Consider the following 12672-nt stretch of genomic DNA (forward strand, 5'->3'; position numbering starts at 1 on the left):
AGCTAATACTTGCGAGAAATAAAAAAGTTTTCCAGTTTGAACATTAAGTATCTTGTCTTTGCAGTATCAATTTAATGCAGGTTGAAAAGGATTTGCCAATGAATTGTTTTTCCTTAGCAGGCTAAAACCTCTATTATGGAATTCCAGTATGCCGATGCAATTCTGGGAAATATATCACAGACACTGACACTGGAGACAGCGTGGAGGTAAACATATATTTAATAACAAAAACATTGCTGCAGCTAGGAAGTACACAGGAACATAAGGAAAGCTATGCAGAACAGGAGTACCAAACAATGAAAAGAAAAACTGATCCAGCCCCAATTGAGAAGCGAGGCTGGCATATAAACCCCTCTGATTAGGGATCAGAGTCAGTTAAGTCAAGTGATCACGAATCAGCAGTGGTGTGACATCAGGGCCAGCAAGGCCTTCTCTGCTGGCCTAACCTCACCAGAAATCAGGATCATAGTCAAAGATAAAAGTAATTTTTAATTCAGTTTCCCTAAATACAGTACATAAGAGTGTTCATATTATTTTCATGTCATATTATACTCCTTTCAGGGCTGTTGTTTTTAGGTTAGAGTTTGTATCAAATCAGAATCCAGCTTGCTTATGTTGCCATGCTGTATGAAATCTGCCCGGAGCTGTGCACTGTAATTGAACGGACACATACAGGTGATAAACAATTACGATAGCCAATCTGTTCACGTGTTGTTGTCAGTATGGTCTTCTAGTTGGCCTAACCACTGTGATTGGATACTCACTTGGGAGTCTCAGGTGGGTATCCAATCAGAAGTTGCGAAAACAGGAAGTGGCACCGGAACCGTACGAGCCATAGAAAGCCACAGAAAACCCACCGGTACAAAAACCACGAAGATAAAGTGTTTGTCTTACACCTAGTAATCCGCTGTTGACGGACAAAGCCAAGCAATGAAGGTTCAGCAAGTGGTGCGTGCTCCTGCGAAGGATACACATTTTTGACAGGCAATCACATTTTGGCACAACACCGGCGGAGAAATGGTTTGCTCGCCACTTTCACACAAATCAATTGAATACAACTGTACCACTGACCACTGGTTTATACGGCGTCAGATAGGTCCTACAAATTGTGAGTTCAAATATTTTATTCCCTTATTTTTTCATGTTTCATTTGTTTTATACAATTCTTTTAATTTTGACAGTACCACGAAAGATATGTTTTAATTTCTGAATTGGGTTTATTGAATGTTAAATGCGCCGAAAAATAAACCCTTTTGTACACTGTTGAGGGGAATCAATGCACAGTAGTGTGTAAGTGTGTTTCTGTATACAGAGTTTGTAGTATCTCTAGCCGTGCCCATGTGGTGACAAAAATTACAGTATTTTGAGAGGTAAAGTCGGACTAAGTAGGACATAGGACTGGGCGATATATCGATATATTCAATATATCGCGGGTTTGTCTCTGTGCGATATATAAAATGACTATATCGTGATATTTGAGTATAGGTTCTCACCCAGCTGCTTCTGGCTCTTCCCACTCTTTCTTGTGTTTCCTTCTCACAGACAGCAAGCACACTTTCTTACACACGTCGCATACTGTCACGTCATACGTCATATACGTATACGCCCTTGCGGAGCAGAGAGGTAGCAGCATGGGTAACGTTAGCTGTGTTACGAGTGGTAATACAAGGGAAAGAAGGTGCCAATCTGGTAACAAATGAAGGAAGAATTTTTTCCCAAGAAAAACATCGTCTGGCGGTGGTTTCGCTTCAAGTGGGAATATGTCGAACAGACTACCGTAATTTGTCAAGTGTGTGGCAGAAGCGTTGCTAAAAAAAGTAGCACTACTGCTAATGTGTAGCATCATTTGAAAAGTAACCTACTAGAGAATGAAGAGTGCTTACTCCGCATGTCAACATCTCCATTCAGTGCCACACCAACAAAATGCCGAGGCAAACATTCCCACATCAACACCGTGAGAAAAAAATAGTGAACTACAGAAGGAGATAATGTTTGGTGGATTGAAACTTTTATTAGTAGATTGCACATTACAGTACATGTTCCATACAATTGACCACTAACTGGTAACACCCGAATAAGTTTTTCAACTTGTTTAAGTCGGGGGCCACGTTAATCAATTCATGGTAACGTCCGCAGTTACCCACCACAAAGAGATTTGATTTCCTATTACGCAGTTCATTTTTATTTGATGGTTATCAAAATATCTTGAGTGACATCATGCACAAAAGTGCACTGTATCTGTTTTAAACTATTATAGTGGCGTTCTGTACAAAAAGTACACTTTAATTTAGTGTTCTTTTGATATGTCCACTTAGTGACATCATGCACAAAATGGAATTCATCTTGAACATTCTGTTTTGAAATGACATGAATGCTTGTGCCACTGCTTAATAACTGTTTAATAAATACAGTTTTGGTCAATTGACTTAGTTGTGATTTCCCTCTCTGCATGAAAGTTTAAAATTTCCAGCGTCTTAGAGCAAGCAACAGTACAACTATTGAGACAAGGATTGTTCGAAAACCGCTGCGTTGGACAGGGCATTTGTTACACATCTCTGTTCATTGCCTGCCCAAAAAACATTTTTATTCCCAGTTGCGCCTTGTTAAACGGTCACATGTTGGCCAAAGCAAACTTTATGAAGAAAACCTGAAGTGTGATCTTAAGACATGCGGCATTATCTGCATATCTCTACAGTAAAGTTCAAATTTGAATAACAATAAAAAGGATGTCTAAGTCTAAGTCTAAATTGACATAGACAACTGGGAAAATCTAGCCACAGGTCACATATTCTCAAGGCGTTGAGTAGCTCGAGACACCAGCCATAAAACAAAAAGTTAAATACGCCATCAGGAGAAGAAAGGCAAAAAAGGAACGTGAAAGGACAACCAGCTCTTTTCTTTCATAAGGAATTACAGTCTGCCAAAGAACTTACAAGTAGAGTCCTGGCCTTGTGAGTCACCTACAAGTGCACAAATAGGGAAACAAATCCTACTCAACTACAGTGATACCAAAAAATAATGATGATGATGACATTTAGATATGTTGTACAAAACCCAAAACCAGTGAAGTTGGCATGTTGTGTTATTCATAAATAAAAACAAAATACCATGATTTGCAAATCCTTTTCAACTTGTATTCAATTGAATGGACTGCTTCACGGTGGCAGAGGGGTTAGTGCGTCTGCCTCACAATACGAAGGTCCTGCAGTCCTGGGTTCAAATCCAGGCTGAGGATCTTTCTGTGTGGAGTTTGCATATCCTCCCCGTGAATGCGTGGGTTCCCTCCGGGTACTCCGGCTTCCTCCCACTTCCAAAGACATGCACCTGGGGATAGGTTGATTGGCAACACTAAAGTGGCCCTAGTGTGTGAATGTGAGTGTGAAAGTTGTCTGTCTTTCTGTGTTGGCCCTGCGATGAGGTGGCGACTTGTCCAGGGTGTACCCCGCCTTCCGCCCGATTGTAGCTGAGATAGGCGCCAGCGCCCCCCGCGACCCCAAAAGGGAATAAGCGGTAGAAAATGGATGGATGGATGGACTGCAAAGACAAGATACTTGATGTTCGAACTGAGAAACTTTATTTTTTGTAAGTAATCATTAACTTAGAATTTAATGGCAGCGACACATTGCAAAAAAGTTCAACCAGGGGAATTTTTTACCACTGTACACACAGTAAACATTTTGGAACTGAGGAGACTAATTTTTTTAAGTCTTTCAGGTGAAATTATTTCCCATTTTTGCTTGATGTACAACTTAAGTTGTTCTGCAGTCCAGTGTCTCCGTTGTGGTATTTTACGCTTCATAATGGGCATCACATTTTTAGGGAGACAGGTCTGGACTACAGGCAGGCCAGTCCTCTTTTACTATGAAGCCACGCTGTTGTAACATGTGTCTTGGCATTGTCTTGATGAAATAAGCAGCGGCGTCCATGACAACGTTGCTTGGATGGCAACATCGGTTGCTCCAAAACCTGTCAGTACTTTTTGGCATTAATGGTGCCATCACTATCATGCCCATGCCTTGGGCACTAATACACCCCCATACCATCACAGATGCTGGCTTTTGAACTTTGTGCCTATAACAATCCGGATGGTTATTTTCCTCTTTGTTCCGGAGGACACAAAGCCCACAGTTTCCAAAAACAATTTGAAATGTGGACTGGTCAGACCACAGAACACTTTTTAACTTTGCATCAGTCCATCTTAGATGAGCTCGGGTCCAGTGAAGCCGGCGGCGTTTCTTGGTGTTGTTGATAAATGGCTTTCGCTTTGCATAGTAGAATAGAATACATTGTACAATGAAATTGCGAGCAAAACTAATCTAGTGTGAATTCATAATAACACTTAAAAACATAAGAACATGGTGCTCAGAAAAGTGTAATAATTGGCAGAGTTTTAAATTGCACTTACAGATGTAGCGACAAACTGTAGTTACTGACAGTGGTTTTCTGAAGTGTTCCTGAGCCCATGTGGTAAAATCCTGTACACACTGATGTCATCTTTTGATGCAGTATCGCCTTAGGGATCCAAGGTCACGGCATTCAATGTTACGTGCAGTGATTTCTCCAGATTCTCTGAACCTTTTAATGATATTACAGACCGTAGATGGTGAAATCCCTAAATTCCTTGCAATAGCTCCTTGACAAACGTAGTTTTTAAACTGTTGGACAATTTGCTCACTCATTTGTTGACAAAGTGGGGACCCTCTCCCCATCATTGTTTGTGAGTAACTGAGCATTTCATGGAAGCTGCTTTTATACCCAAACATGGCACCCACCTGTTCCAAATTAGCCTGTTCACCGGTAGTAGGTTCCAAATAAGTGTTTGATGAGCATTCCTCAACTTTCTCAGTCTTTTTTGCCACCCTCACCAGCTTTTTTGAAACATGTTGTAGGCACCAAATTCCAAATGAGCTAGTCCTTTGTTTAAATTGATGTAGATTTCACGGTTAATTTTTCCCCTGCTTCCTTAAGTCACAGTTGTTTTTTTTGGATAAGTTGGCGTTGTGTTTTGCGAGATATAATATTGATGAACTTAATGATGATGACTAGTGTGGTGTTATTACTTCCTTTTAGTGGAATTCTTGTTCTATTGGTATTGACTTCCACTTCTTTCGATTGCAGAAAGTTGGCCACTTGTTGCTCTTTTAAAGCGGCATCCCTTGTATCTGGTTCTCCTCTTCTGTTCTCAACACCATGGCATAAGACCTGGGTGTATTGTGTAGTCCGGTCACAATCACATGGTTCATGCCTGTGCTGTGCTCTGTCTCATCCATTCTACATTTCATCTGCTCTATGATTTTGTTTCTTCACTTCATTCTTTTCTCTAAAAGCTTGGTGCAATGCAGTACTTTCATTTGCTTGAGTAAGTGCATCAGTGCAGCGGTCTTCTCTCTCAGATGCACTAAGGTAGAGAGGGTCAAGAGATGATTTTCTACTTTACAGGTACCTAAAAGAATGGACAATAAGTCAATTGTCTGCAATAAGTACCTGTGTAGCGATGCCGCAATCATCCCTTATCTCTACATTTCACACCGATATCATCTTGTCTCAGACATTATTGAACCTGGTTATCGTGCAAAAATAGTCTATTTGAAGAAGACAACAGCTCCCTTTTTAGTGTACATTCTGTTCTTTCAGTATTGGTCAGTTTATTATCAACCAGGACAGATATTTGTGTGCAGCTTTCCTGTACCACAAAGGTTCAATTGCTGTGGCAAGCACCGCTTTTTTTTAGACATGATTTACTAAAGGTTTGCATGTAAAACAATCACGGTTTGCACAATGAAATGTGTGCTGTAGCACAACCACGGGATGAAATGTTAAACTTTTTATGTGTAAAATACATCAATACAGTGTTTTTTATTAGCATCTATGTAATCTAAAATCAGCATTTCATGATTTATATCCATAAATTCACATTGTTAATACATGACACAAAGCTAAATTGTAATTGGAGATCGTGTGCTTGTTCATTTTGCCAAAATAACTCTGCTGCTATAAGCTAACCTGCAAAAACAGCACACATAACACGCTGTTATCACATTGTAACGACATTACAGAGTTGATGTGTGGTGTTGGGAATCATTAGCTCAGGATCCGGCCTACAAACAGGTTTTATACGGTGATGAGTTTGCCAAGTATTAAAAAGATCTGTTTTTTTTTTTTTTAAACTAAAGAAACTGCTGTTCTATATGTATCCACTGGATGTCACAATAGCAATTCTGTTAGGCAAGCAAACAATTTATACCGGGGCCAAGCAAGAGGTACACAGTAAAGAGTGACTGTGGCTCCTCCTCCTCAAACCCGCATGAAACTTACAACCTGCTGTTTTATGTCTTCTGTTTCGAACACATGTTCATTTGGCACCCTCGTTGCCCCAAATTGTCTCCGTCAAAGTGAAAAGTGAACTTAACCCTTTTGAATAGTTTTAACCGCCATTTCTTATGGTTTGTTGAGTTAGCTCTGGATTGATACATGGACATGACAAAGGATGTATTTGATACCTTGAAGAGTTTACATGCAGTGTTTTTGATTTAAACCCAGAAAGATTGGGACTTGAAGTTTAATCCTGGTTTTGTAGATACACTGAGACGAAGTATAAGCTCATTGTGTTTTTGAAACTGCACCAATTTCCTCAGATGTCAACAAATCTGAAGTGTTTTTTGTCCAGAGGATTATTTGTACATTTTCAGAATGTGCTTGTTCTATTTTTGGCCAAAGCAAAACAAAGAAAACCACCTGGAGTTGTCTTTATTTTCAAGTTATCATGCCATGATTTTACCATTCCGTCCCACTCTTGAGCTAAAATTAGTTTGACACGCCTGCACTCGTTGAATCGAGCATAGAGCTGAGTGCGTGCGTCTTTTAAGAGAGCGGTTGCTTTCAACATGATGTATAATTTGTTTGTTTTGGTGGCATTATGAGAGAAAATAAACAGTTTTGCTGGATATTAATTTTGTTGCTGATGTTGTTTTTGGTGTAGTTACGGCCGACAGTAATCTGTTTTGCTCATTTGTCATTGTTTTATCTGTTGTGACCACTTGTTGAAAATGGTAGAGAATACATTGTAATGCATTCATTTAGTTTTTAGGTTGGATTTAGATTTGGATTTGGATTTTGTGCGCTGCACATAATTTCCTGGGCACGAAGCAGTATGCAATTGCGTAGGCGCACACCTTAGAGGAAATATAGGTATGAAACAAACCATTTTTTAAGAAGGGGCCAAGGATGTCATTGAAGTTATTAAAATTAGAATGTTGAATGACTTGTGGCTTTGTTTTAATTCAGATTTATTTGTATGGATACATATTAGCAGTGATAGGCAAGCTCCTTGGAAAATTTACTCTCGATTAAATGTAGCTAAGCTACAAGGAAATCTATTCCCAAAGAACTGTAGCAACCTACACTACAAGCTACACGACAAAAGTAGAACACTTTTACAATTTGCATCAGTCCATTTTAGATGAGCTAGGGCCCAGTGAAGCCAGCACCGTTTCTGGGTGTTGTTGATAAACGGCTTTCGCTTTGCATAAGAGAGTTTTAACTTGCACTTACAGATGTAGCGACGAACTGCAGTTACTGACAGTGGTTTTCTGAACGGTTTCCTGAGCACATGTGGTGATATCCTTTACACTCAGTACCGCCTGAGGGATTGACGGTCACGGGCATTCAATGTTGGTTTTAAGCCTTGCGGCATACGTGCAGTGATTTCTACAGATTCGCTGAACCTTTTGATGATATTACGGACCTAGGGTGAAATCCCTAAATTCCTTGCAATAGCTCATTGAGAAATGCTGTTCTTAAACAATCACCTGTGGGATGTTCCAAATAAGTGTTTGATGAGAATTCCTCAACTTTCTCAGTCTTTTTTGCCCCTTGTGCCAGTTTTTTTGAAACATGTTGCAGGCATCAAATTCCAAATGAGCTAATATTTGCAAAAAATAACAAAGTTTTCCAGTTTGAACGTTATGTTTCTTGTCTTTGCAGTCTATTCAATTGAATACAGGTTGAAAAGGATTTGCAAATCATTGTATTCTGTTTTTATTTACCATTTACACAACTTGCCATCTTCACTGGTTTTGGTTTTATAGTTTGCCTTTTCTTTGGCCCATCCCTATACTCTTATTAATTTCTTTGTCAGCAGTATAAAAAAAAAAAACAGTATTTATCTATATCTTGACAAAAAAACAATGACTTGTGTGTTGTTTGGGAACAGTTGATAATGGTTATGTGCAATAAAACGTTTCATGAACTTGACTCACCTTAATGTGTGTTCTTAAATGTGTTGAACGTCTCAGATGAAGGGAGTAGTTATGATTTTGCTTTACAGAGTAAACAACTAAAAACAAAGGTTTGTGGCGTTGTTTTCCCTAAACGCATACATGGCCAAGGACACACATTATTGTGGGTTTCCAGGACGTCCTTATCACCACTAGAGGAAAAATCTAATCGGTGGGACAGATTCCCTCCACTTTTTTCAAGTATGTTTCTTTATTTTTTTGTAGTCCTCAGCTTAAAGTGTCCCTCTGTCTCTGACTCCCTGGTCGTCATGTGACATACACAAGTGCGTGTCTGTTAGGATTTTGCTTCCTGGGTTTGATGAACCGCAAACTACTTCAAACCTGTTTTATATAAGCAAAGTAGGAAATGTTTAATCTTACAGAAAATTAAGTCCAAATGAAGCTTAGAGAAAGCAAAGGTATTTCTGACGCCGCGTGCTTCTGTTCCCTGCAGAGACCTGCTTGTGACGTTGGCTTTAGGTCAGGTACTGTCCTTGTTGATCTGTGCCATTGGCCTGACCAACAAGTACCTGGTTGATGATTTCCACGCGAAGACGCCAGTGTTCCAGAGCTTTCTCAACTACATCCTACTATTTCTGGTCTACACCACCACACTGGCAGTCAGGCAAGGTACACACACAATTGCCCACGATTGTCCCAAAAATGTACGAGTTATGTTTCAATACTTTTTTCATATACTGTGTGAATTCTGTATATTTGTGGCACAGCCTGTCTTGAACACACACACACACACACACACACACACACACACACACACACACACACATGCGCACGCGCACACACACGTTCTTGTATTTGTTACCTTCTTGAGACCTCCGAAAAATGCCTACCTCTTTAGGACCACCCTTTTTATATAGATTTGTATTCACAACATTAATAATATATAGATACTATCCAAATATAAAAAAGATAAGCTTTTAGTTTTTTTCAGTTTTTTTTTTCATTTTTTGTTTGTAATTGTTTTGTTCTGATCTGCTGCCCGGATCATATTTTGATTTAGATGTTTAAGTCTTTTAGTGTTTTCTGTTTGTTTTGGACTCATTCGATTCCGGTTTGTGCGCCTCTCAGTTTGTTTCCATGATTGCTCATTGTTTTCACCTGCCGCGCACCGGTGTTGTAATTACTGTCATTATTTTGACTGCCTTCTCCCGTCAGTCTGCCTTGCTTCCTAATTTGTCTTTGTACAACAACTGACGACTCTTGTTCTCGGTCCTGTTCATCCTAGCTGCCATGCTAAGCCCCTTTTGTGTTTTGTAGCTCCCATGCTAGTTCTTTTGCTTTCGTCTAAGTCTTTTTAATTCTAAAATAAATAATTTACTACCTGCACACTGTGTCCAAAGCCCGTCTGCAACCTTGGGAGAACGGAACCCGCATCACCAGGCGACCAAAGCGTCACATGTTTTTTAATCTTCTTTATTTACTTCACGTTATTACAGTATGTCTCTACATACATATTTGTTTTATTTTTTAAATTAATTTCGGCCAAAGGGGGCGCATTTCTTACACACACTTGTTAGAGTATTTCATATGTTGACCAGAGGGGAAGTACTTTTAAAACCAACACACAGTCAATTTGAAAAATCCCTCCTTTTTGGGACCACCCTCATTTTGATAGATTTCACCACCAGGGGTGCAAATGAGACATTCTCTATCAGATGCAATGGTTTTCCGTATTGGGACCATGATTTATGTTCTAACTTGTTCACCGGTTTCCACACACACACACGCACACACACACACACACACACACACACACACACACACACACACACACACACACACACACACACACGCTTTTCTATTAACCAAGACAAAATTACTTATAAATTAAAAATATGGTACAAAATATGAATTATATTAAATCCAAATGTTTACTAATATGTCTTATAAAACCAAACACATACAAAAATATGCATATACAAAAATACAGATGAACATCAAACATACAAAAAATTATTGTATTTTAAAGGTATGTGTAATATTTATAAACTTTGAACTAGATCAAGCCTGGGCAATTATTTTGAATCGAGGGGCCACATTTACAGAAACAAATGTGTCTATGGGCCGGTATATCTATTTTTAGGAACACTAATACAAAACCTCACAATAATGTCTGATTGAATGCTAAAAACGTTATGATAGAACGCCTTAAATGGAATGGAATTTATTTATTTTTTTACTGAATGAGACACCCAGAATGTACATGAAAATACAGATTGTGAGATTTACAGTCATAACTATGAACGATAAAACACTGAATGTTGACAACATATGAACGTCACACCCCCTCTCGATCGACATATTTTACAATCAAGCAAAACGCAACAAAAATGCAACAAACACAGTGAAATATGAACGCGGAGGGTAATAAAACCCTTCTACCTACAATCTGATACATCTGATATACCACTACGCTTTAGAACTTTGTTGTGAATATCTCCTTCTACGTCTGTCCCTGACACCCGCATTAAAGGCTGGCCGCTCTGGAAACACTCCGTGGAAACGCTCCCCACCCACACTGCTTGTTGCCTAGTCTGAGCTGCTGTGACTTAGATTACCATAATAACTGGTATATCATGCGAAAGCGCAGATTGCAACCATTGAAATACTTTGTATAGTTCAAGACTTAAGGTCATTTGAAAACATCACTGCACATCATGATGGCAGCTACAGTTTCCATCTTAAAGATCTAAAAAAAGTATTTGGGAATGTCCGGTGGGCCAAATTGAAAAGCTTAACGGGCCTATGCTGCCCCCGGGCCTTAATTTGCCCAGATTTGAACTAGATGATAATAATCAAGCAACAACAAAAGCTTTGATTCTGCTATTATCTCAACTTCTCCTTTGCATCCTCTCCACCCCAGATGCACACACACCCCCGTGTGCAGGAGTGCAGTCTAATGGTTGACAAATCACATGCATGTTTCCTTCTCAGAACGTCTCAAAAATATGCATATGTAATTTTCAAAACCTGACCCTGAAAATGTGGGAAATAAAAGCAAAGCCAATGAAATCTTAGCTGGTGAACAAAACCAGTGTTGCTGAGTTACTGAGTATTTACTTTGTATCTCTGTTGTGTTGCCGCAGGGGAAGGCAACTTGTTGGCGATCTTGAAGCAGCGCTGGTGGAAGTACATGATTCTAGGGTTTATTGACATCGAGGCCAACTACCTGATACTAAAAGCTTACCAATACACCACACTGTCCAGTGTACAGGTATGTATTTACTTTTGGTCCCATTCTCATTCATGCAGATATTTCTTCCCTGCTTCAACGACACTGTTTCAACAACTGTATTGATCCACAAGGGAAATTGTTCCACACAGTAGGTCAGATACAAAGGATGGAAAGGATAATGCAGATATAAAGTACACTAAAAATATACCATAGCAGAAATATAAAATATAATATATATGTAATATTTACATATTATATACACAGTAGATAATATATACTGATTTATTATAATATTATATTATATTATATTTTTGGGGCGGTATAGCTTGGTTGGTAGAGTGACCGTGCCAGCAACTTTAGGGTTCCAGGTTTTTTTGCAAATAATAATTACCGTATTTCCTTGAATTTCCGCATGGCATATAGTATGCGCCTGCCTTGAATTACTGCCAGGTCAAACTCGCTTCGCAAAATAAATAATTTTACACTTTGCATCAGTCCATATTTGATGATCTCGGGCCTAGAGAAGCCGGTGGCGTTTCTGGATGTTGTTGATGAATGGCTTTCGCTTTGCATAGTAGAGCTTTAACTTGCACTTACAGATGTAGCGACGAACTGTGGTTTTCTGAAGTGTTCCTAAGCCCATGTGGTGATATCCCTTAGAGATTGATGTCAGTTTTTGATACAGTGCCGTCTGAGGGATCGAAGGTGACGGTCAATCAATGTAATTTCCGGCCATGCCGCTTATGTGGAGTGATTTCTCCAGATTCTCTGAACCTTTTGGTGGTATTATGGACCGAAGATGTTGAAATCCCTAAATTTCTTGCAATTGCACTTTGAGAAAAGTTTTTCTTAAACTGTTTGACTATTTGCTCACGCAGTAAAGGGGTGTACCTCGCCCCGTCCTTTCTGACTGAGCATTTTTTGGGAAGCTGTTTTTATACCCAATTATGGCACCCAATTAGCCTGCACACCTGTGGGATGTTCCAAATAAGTGTTTGATGAGTATTCCTCAACTTTATCAGTATTTATTGCTACCTTTCCCATCTTCTTTGTCACGTGTTGCTGGCATCAAATTCTAAAGTTAATGATTATTTACAAAAAAAAATGTTTATCAGTTTGAACATCAAATATCTTGTCTTTGTAGCATATTCAACTGAATATGGGTTGAAAATTATTTGCGAATCATTGTATTCCGTTTAT

General features: G+C 39.2%; 1 protein-coding gene across 1 annotated transcript in view; it reads left to right on the plus strand.

The window, feature by feature from the left end:
- Nucleotides 1-12672, plus strand: part of slc35f1 (solute carrier family 35 member F1) — a 60984-nt gene that overhangs the window by 14161 nt on the left and 34151 nt on the right. Inside the window, exons 2-3 of the mRNA XM_061900434.1 lie at nt 8731-8906; nt 11384-11511. Of these exons, the coding sequence (XP_061756418.1) occupies nt 8731-8906; nt 11384-11511 (304 nt within the window). The remainder of the gene's footprint in view (nt 1-8730; nt 8907-11383; nt 11512-12672) is intronic.

Source organism: Nerophis ophidion, linkage group LG05 (genome assembly GCF_033978795.1).
Source record: "Nerophis ophidion isolate RoL-2023_Sa linkage group LG05, RoL_Noph_v1.0, whole genome shotgun sequence".
Lineage (NCBI taxonomy): Eukaryota > Metazoa > Chordata > Actinopteri > Syngnathiformes > Syngnathidae > Nerophis > Nerophis ophidion.